Below are 8741 nucleotides of genomic sequence, written 5' to 3'. Positions count from 1 at the left end.
CTATTGATTGCGGCATTTAGAGGCTTAAATAGTCAAGGGCATTGTGGTCACAGTCTCAGGTGTTTTAGCAGGAGCTTGGCTATCACTTAAGCTTAGCTCCAACAGTGATCATACGAGCACAGCTCCTATGCCCACACAATCGTCAAGACGTACCGATACATCCATTTACGGGAACACTCTAAAAAATAGGACTACCGGTATGTCCAATATCGAGAAGGGGTTAGTTTCCAGGCAAATGTAGTTAATGGAATCAACTCAAGGCAGACAATTACTTGCTTTTAACATTATAGAGACCATTTATTGGGAAATGGAAAATAATAAGCGAACATCCACAGGATGGAAAACAGAAATAGTTCACATAATCATCAAGAATATTTTCTGTCCTAACAGATATTCAGTGTTTATATGTTAGTTTCATAATGATAAAACATATTACATACATATATATATATATATATATATATATATATATATATATATATATATATAAAAAATTACATAAAATGTTATATTCCCTTTTGGCTTACTTCGTATGAAGAACAGTGTGGACCCCAAAAGATGGACATAGATAAAATATTACCTAAATATTTGTAGTGTACTGATCATATTGGTGCTGTTTTAGTTTTGAAATTATAACACAATGTTGATCTGCTGAATAACGGGATCAGTTGGGTTATCCTAAGGTGTCCAACATGCTAAAGGGAATCTGTCACCAGCTTTTTGCTACCCCATCTGAGAGCAGCATGATCTAAGGCCAGAAACCCCCCAATTGCAGCAAACAGACCAGTAAGTGATGCATCGCTGGAGTTTTGATAAAATTCCTGCTTTATCTTATGTATATCGACTTGTTCTCTCAATGTTGAGCTCTGTATAACTCCACCCAAACCACTGATTTCTGAGTACGCTATGCATAGGCAGAAAGCTGCCAATGGATAGTGGGGGCAGGGTTATAAAGAGCTGAATATGGAGGACTACCTGGCAGTATGTTTAATAGCCTACAAGTTATAAAACTGTTTTATCAGCAGGAGATTATCAAAACTACAGCAAGAAGCCCAGTAAGTGACATATCGATGTAATCAGGGTCTTTGCCCCTATCTTATGCTGCTCTCAGACTAGATAGCAAAATCTGGAGACAGATTCCCTGTAAGTGAAAAAAAAAAGTGCTGCATGCAGGTTATTACTTTCCATAAGTATCTGTCAATTCCTTTGGTTTTAGAGCCAGAAAGGTTGCTCCCTAATTAAGGCTGCAAATGTCTCTCCGATCCATAATGTAGTGGAATACTTTTTCTCACCTGTGCAAACTGTCAAAGTATAAGGACATATGGCGTGTAATTTCTGCTATAAGCTGCCAGTAACATTTCATTCTGCATTCATCATCTACTGGTCTAGCCAACTGATTAAGCACAAACACGGTCTACCCACCAATATTATATATACGTGACGACTGTTTTCCATTAAATGTCACAATTGTATAATAAGTCTACAACATCCTATTCTCTGAATACAGATAAATTAAGAATAAAATAGTCCAGATTTTAAGTTTGAGATGAAGGAACGCGTCAGCATCTTTACAACCCGGCAGGTTTTGGCCTCTTTTATACCAGTTGAGAGAGGTTTGGGACCTTGATGTTGATGTCACCAATATTGATATTTCGAGGCAATTCTGGCAAGTTCATGCTCTTCACTGCGGAAACCGCTCTGGCTGGAGCTGCGGAGAATCCAGTCTGTCAGGAGTAAGGTTTATGTAGAAAAGACAAAAAAATAGGTGGTGAGATCTCAAGATTAGTTGCAATAGAAAAATACGCATCTTTTGACCTGTTAAAGCACCACTGCGGCATTTTTATTTATTTTTTTCATATTACAACTGGAATGGTATCACTATTGCATGTTCCCTGCCCATAGTAAAATATCAGCTGATGTCTTCTGTTTTTGGTGCCACTCCCAGTTGTCTTCTGTTAGTTGCGACCTGCCAGATCATTCCAGCGTTTGTTGGGCAAACCAGAACGCACTTCTCAGTGTAGGTCTATGAGAGACAGAATGAGGCTCTCATAGATTTGCAATGACAGCTTGTGACCGTTAGGTCTGACTTATGGCAATAAGATGGCGGAACGGGAGCAGAGCTTGGAAAAGCAGAAGACTTCGGCAGGTTAAGAAGCAGAGCAGTGCTGGGAAATGCAGAAGACTGCGGCGGGTTGAGAAGCAGAGCAGTGCTGGGAAATGCAGAAGACTGCGGCGGGTTGAGAAGCAGAGCAGTGCTGGGAAATGCAGAAGATTGTGGCGGGTTGAGTAGCAGAGCAGTGCTGGGAAATGCAGAAGACTGCGGCGGGTTGAGAAGCAGAGCAGTGCTGGGAAATGCAGAAGACTGCGGCGGGTTGAGTAGCAGAGCAGTGCTGGGAAATGCAGAAGACTGCGGCGGGTTGAGAAGCAGAGCAGTGCTGGGAAATGCAGAAGACTGCGGCGGGTTAAGAAGCAGAGCAGTGCTGGGAAATGCAGAAGACTGCGGCGGGTTGAGAAGCAGAGCTGTGCTGGGAAATGCAGAAGACTGTGGCGGGTTGAGTAGCAGAGCAGTGCTGGGAAATGCAGAAGACTGCGGCGGGTTGAGAAGCAGAGCAGTGCTGGGAAATGCAGAAGACTGCGGCGGGTTGAGAAGCAGAGCAGTGCTGGGAAATGCAGAAGACTGCGGCGGGTTGAGAAGCAGACCAGTGCTGGGAAATGCAGAAGACTGCGGCGGGTTGAGAAGCAGAGCAGTGCTGGGAAATGCAGAAGACTGCGGCGGGTTGAGAAGCAGAGCAGTGCTGGGAAAAGCAGAAGACTGCGGCGGGTTGAGAAGCAGAGCAGTGCTGGGAAAAGCAGAAGACTGCGGCGGGTTGAGAAGCAGAGCAGTGCTGGGGAAAGCAGAAGACTGTAGCGGGTTGAGAAGCAGAGCAGTGCTGGGAAATGCAAAAGACCGCGGCAGGTTAAGTATTTTACAACAGGGAGGCAACAGATATTAGGTGGTTTAAGCATGTACTACACCTGCAAAGTATTTTAGTCATAACCTACAGGAAAACCAAAGCCACTTAAGAGTCAAGACACAGCAGTGTGAATTTCCTACTGTTCCCATATGAGATTGTGTACCCCACATAGTAGTGCCTAGAACACAGTAATAGAATTATGACCGAGTTGTCCATAACAATTCTCAGAGCAGATGGAAAATGACACCACCCTTTTGAGCTAACATTTGATAGTGTGTCATACCCCTGACCACCACCTAAATAAACTTTCTTTTATTAGCCCAAAATGACACAGGAAAATCTTGTGCCATTTGGGTAATAAAAGTGATGGCAGAATACAGCAGACTGAGTCTAGTGTATCAGACCCCCTTTACACGTCAGTGATTCCGGTAAGTATGACGTCCGTTTTCATACGCATCGGAGACACGGAAATATGCAGACCCATTAATATCAATGGGTCTGTGCATGTCTGTATGGAGCACACTAGTGTCCGTGTGTTCTGCACGGAGACAAGCCCATTCTTCTCCAGCAGCACTGATGTCACACGGACCACACATTGATGTGATCCGTGTGACACGTACCGGAGAAAACATGGGTCTTTTAAATAAAATGATTTTGTGCTATTCACGGCAATTAAGCCCCCACTACTATACTCACCTGTTTCAGCGCTGCCGTCACTTGCTTCCAGGTCCCTCTCATTATGCTCATGCTTATTCACTGCACTGCGGACCCGGAAGCAGCAATAGCGCCAGAGACAGGTGAGTAAAAGGTTCCTATCTCCGTGTGCTATCACGGATAGCACATGAAGAACACACGTGTGTCAAAAACACGGCACACGTAGGGCCATATGCCTCTTCATCACGGCCGTGCAAAACGTGTTTTTTTCCACAGACGTGTGAAAGAGGCTTTAGGAGGGGTGTGATCTCCAGCGAGACCGATCGGCTGCTGTATATCTGATCTGCACATATGCTGCCCAGCAGCAGGTTAGTATTTTTCTGGCAGAACATATCAGATATCTGTCAGTTGCTGAAAGCTCAATATATCCCTCACAATCATGCACGCTTAGCTAATCATGCATGTATGTGTACTAAATGGGCAGAGGGTAGTTACATGCTGCCAGATACATTTAATAACTGCAGACTGATGTATCGCACATTCACCCTCGCACAGCTGCCACAACACTTCAAAGGAATAACACAATCAAACCCTTCAATGACACTTACTACAAACGTAGTCATCTGAAAACCAACCTGAAATATGGAGAGCGCATGTGTGGTCCTCTACTCTCTATCCAGCTAATATACCAGGAAGAAATGGAGGCCATTTCCCCGCTACAGGATTGTCTAGTCTTCTCTGCAGAGTTCTGTAACTGGCAGAATGGTAATGCCAGGAAAACAAAGTGAAATATAACACAATTGGCAATAGGCTGCTATGTTACTGGAACAGAAACTCCCATCTCCCAGCTCCACATAACTAAATCCAGGTTACAGAACACAGAAAGTCAATTGTACAGAGCCCAGAATAATGCAAATATGGTGTGCTGTATTCGCTCGCCCCCCTCGGGTTTTCAGACTGGATGCAGAGTCCCTGATTAACGAGCATAAAATGCATGCTAAAGCATAATATATGTAATGTAAGCCCCAGGACTTATATTGGCACAAATACTCGAGCGGGAAATACTGGGCAGAGAACCAGTCCCTAGCAGCGATTACTGGAAAATAATCTTATACGGCTGCCTTTCATTACCCAATAAGAGATACACACCCCAGATATTAAGGTCAAGTAACTCCTTTTGCTGCTGATAACAGAATCAATGCCAGTCTAATCATACTTTACAACCAGACCACATTAAAGGGAACCTGTCAGGTGCAATATGCACCCAGAGCCAGGAGCAGTTCTAGGTGCATACTGCTATTCCCTGCCTATCCGTCCCTGTATACACTAGCATAGATAAAGAGATCTTTACAAAAAGTATTTCTAAAGATCATTTATGATATATTAATGAACGCAGGGACTAATCGCAAGTGCATTATTTCTCCTGACTAGTTCGCTCTCTCAGCATGTTAACACAACCACAGGGGCGTGCTAACATGCTATTCAATGCCCAGCATCATTGGTGGTGACGTGCATGCCTGTGCCCATTGTTACCGCCTCAGACACCGGGTTTAGGCTCAGTGCGCGTTATCTGAAGTCCCGGCACATCCAGTCATGCGCACAATGAAGCTAGGTCTACACGTCCCGGCTTTAGAGAGGTCTAGTACGCATGACGGGAAGCGCCAGGAACTTCTGATCATGTGCACTGAATCTAAACCCAGCGTCATCAGCGGTGACAACGGACACAGGTACGCACGTCACTGCCTATGACGCTGGGTTTTGAATAGCATGTTAGCACGTGGGCGTGGTAACATGCTATGAGGGTGGACTAGTCGGGAGAAATAACGCCCTTGCGACTAGCCCCTGCGCTCATTAGCATATCATAAAGGATCTTTACAAATACTTTTTCTAAAGATTTCTTTATCTATGCTACTAGATACAGGGACGGTTAGGCAAGGATTAGCAATATGCACCCAGAACTGCTTGTGGTACTGGGTGTATATTGCCCCTGACAGGTTCTCTTTATTTCACTTAAAGGGATTGGTTACTACTTTACATATGCTTTTCACGTGAAATAACTGATATAGATAAGCATTTCCCTAAAAACTTTGCTTTCTCAAATCTTTCTGCAACCAGAGTTGCACTTCTAGTTACATGATCTCTAGCTGAGACTCTGACTTCATGTGACGTCACGTTATATTTAGGGCTGATCGAATCCGCCAAAATCCGGGACCAGCGGATCCCTGCCAGATATAAAAAAAAAAAAAATCCAGATCCGCTCCGGATTCTGGTGCCCATATAAGTCTATGGGGACCAGAATCCGGAGATTAAAAACATTTGTGGAAGGGATACGGGGTTAGGAGCGCGAGCGGTGTACTCACCAGAGGCTGTGTCATGGCAGCAAACTCCTTCTGGGTCATGCTTTTTTTCTCTTCTGGAGCCAACAATTCAATATTCATTGTTTTGCCCACCCTCCGGCGCGTGTAATTGGTTGAAGCTAGACGCGCCACCAACTTGAGTGGCAGCGTGTCAGCTGACTGCAACCAACCACAGGCAACAGTATGGCCGGTGGGCGGGGAAAGCAGTGAACGTGTGTGCGGGTCAGTATGGTGAACATGCATGTCTTTCAGAAACCTGTCTGTGACTGTGCTGGTGATGCGCTGTCAGTCTCGTACAAGTCTGACATGACATCAACGGGCACAGCCTGCGCTCTCTGAAACACATGCACGCTCCTGTCAGAAGTGTGCGCGGCTGTCTCGGTGATGTGGCTTTTTTTTATTATTTAAATAAATAAGTAATAAAAAAAAACGACGTGCGGTCCCCCCTAATTTTCACACCCAGCCATGATAATGCCGGGTGGGGGCTGGTAGTCTCAGTCCGCAGCCGCCCTCTATTGCCGCATCTATTAGATGAGCCGGTATTGCACCGGGACTGTCACTTCTCGATTGCCCTGGAGCGGTGGCAGTTTGGGTAATAAGGGGGTTAATAGCAGCACACAGCTGCTACTAAGCCCTAGGATAGTAATGGTACAGGCGTGTATGAGATATCTGCATCACACTAACCTGTAAATGAAAGTAAATAAACACAGACACAGAGAAAAATCCTTTATTTGGAATAAAGTACAAAACACACTCTCCTTCACCTCTTTATTAACCCCCAACACCCTGCAGGTCCGGCGTAATCCACACGAGGTCCCACGCCGCTTCAGCTCTGCTACATAACACAGCCAGTGGCCATAGAGCATGACCGCAGGTTGTGCAGACAATGACAGCTGCGATGACTGCACGGCAGGCAGATACTGTCACGGGCTGGGGGCTCGTCTGCCTGCAACCAATCACAGACGAGAGAACGGCCGGTGAGCGGAGAAAACACGGAAAGTTGTGTGTATACAATGCACAGTACAGGAAGTGAATGCGCAACCCCGGAAGCAGTGTGCCGCCATGACACAGAGTCTCAGTAAGTATAAAACGCTGTTTTATTTCTGTTTTTCTTTATTTTTCAATTATTTTCCCCTCTGCCGGATCTGTATTGTGCACCTGGAATTCCGGATCCGGAAATCTTTGAAACCGGACTTTTACAGTTCGGATCCGCTCAGCACTAGTTATACTCTCCCTGTGTTTCCAAACTCTGAAAATTAACGAGTGGGTGTGTCTTGCTGTGTGAGGGTGGGGCCATTCAGCAGAGCTCCCTGTGCAAGATAATGCAGACACAGATCTCCCTGGAGACATAGCTTTCCTTTGCATCTTTATACATACAACAGGGGGTATGTAGATAAATAGATGTAAACACACTACTCTACACCCCTGTGTGATGTACATACTCTGCTCTATTCCCTCTATATTATGAATGAATTCATTTATCTCTTCCATTCCTCCATCATTGGGGGCAGGAGGGTAATATCTATTAGGGGGAAGATGGATGCTCCATACATATTAGGCTGTTAGCCGAACACAACAATATTGTAGATGTTAGTGTAACATATATAAGGGATACCGTATTTTTACACGATGAGTTAGAGAGTATTGATAAATCAGCCCAATGAGTACAGTATTGACTAGATTATATCAAAGATTACAAACCTCGGAACCTGGAAGCCAACTATCATCCCTCACAATAGCCATGGTGCCTAATGGGCTTGAATATCCCTGATTTATACAATTTAGATTACATTTCATAGGAGATCAATTACCTTACCAATATGTTCTTGGAGGGCGAGAGGAATCCGGAGTACCCAGATAAAACCCATACCAACAACAGAAGCACATACATGTTCCAACCAGATGTTATCCTTCCTCTAATTTGTTCCAGAACTGGTTGACAATAGTACTAACTACGCTGTCACTGTGCTGAACTGGGACTATATAAGTATATTGAAAGTTTTTTAATTCTTTATAATACAGAAATTGTCTTGAAAAAGTCAAGTACTTGCAATCAAATTATAACTAAAGAGTTCTACAATCTGCACAACCCTTGTCCTCATGCCATTTTACAGCAATCAAACAAGTGACCTAGGATTTTGGCTAGGTGGGAGCAATGCCTAGTAGACTAGCAAGACAAAACAATCCCTGAGGTATCAATCCACAGCCATCTGTTTCGGGGTATTGCCCCTCATCAGTGTGGCGTAGGATTCTGGCTAGGTAGACCAGCAAGACAAAACAATCACTGATCTCGGGGAGACCAGCCAGAGAACACACTGGCGGCAGCCAGCAAAGGCGCTCAACACAGTGAAATCCAATGCACCTAAGATTTCACTGTGTTGAGCGCCTTTGCTGGCTGCCGGCAGTGCCTTCTCTGGCTGGTCTCCCCGAGATCAGTGATTGTTTTGTCTTGCTGGTCTACCTAGCCAGAATCCTACTCCACACTGATGAGGGGCAATACCCCGAAACAGATGTCTGTGGATTGATACCTGGCCTTGGTATTTCCCTGGTCATATCTTTAAACTCGTCAAAGAGTTGGATATTGACTAAAAGGGCCCCTTAATATGGTGGTTATGGTGGTCTCCTTAAAAAGAGCCACTCCTTGGCCAGGTCCTTCCCGGAGGGATATCTGGCTATTTTTCGGTGTCGAGACTCCTAACAGAGGCTCTACGGACCTTTTTTGATTTGCATACTTCCCAGGGGGCAATGGACCTAAGATTTCACTGTGTTGAGCGCC

The 8741-nt window shown here is 44.9% G+C and overlaps 1 protein-coding gene across 1 annotated transcript in view; it reads right to left on the bottom strand.

Annotated features, from left to right (window-relative positions):
• Positions 1 to 272: 272 nt before the first annotated feature.
• The window catches only part of AP3S2 (adaptor related protein complex 3 subunit sigma 2), a 100747-nt gene continuing 92278 nt past the window's right edge, over positions 273 to 8741 (bottom strand). The window contains exon 6 of the mRNA XM_075345912.1: positions 273 to 1724. Within this exon, the coding sequence (XP_075202027.1) occupies positions 1596 to 1724 (129 nt within the window). The 3' untranslated portion in view covers positions 273 to 1595. The remainder of the gene's footprint in view (positions 1725 to 8741) is intronic.

This window comes from Anomaloglossus baeobatrachus, chromosome 4 (assembly GCF_048569485.1).
Source record: "Anomaloglossus baeobatrachus isolate aAnoBae1 chromosome 4, aAnoBae1.hap1, whole genome shotgun sequence".
Classification (NCBI taxonomy): Eukaryota; Metazoa; Chordata; class Amphibia; order Anura; family Aromobatidae; genus Anomaloglossus; species Anomaloglossus baeobatrachus.
This window is presented reverse-complemented; position numbering and strand designations above follow the sequence as displayed.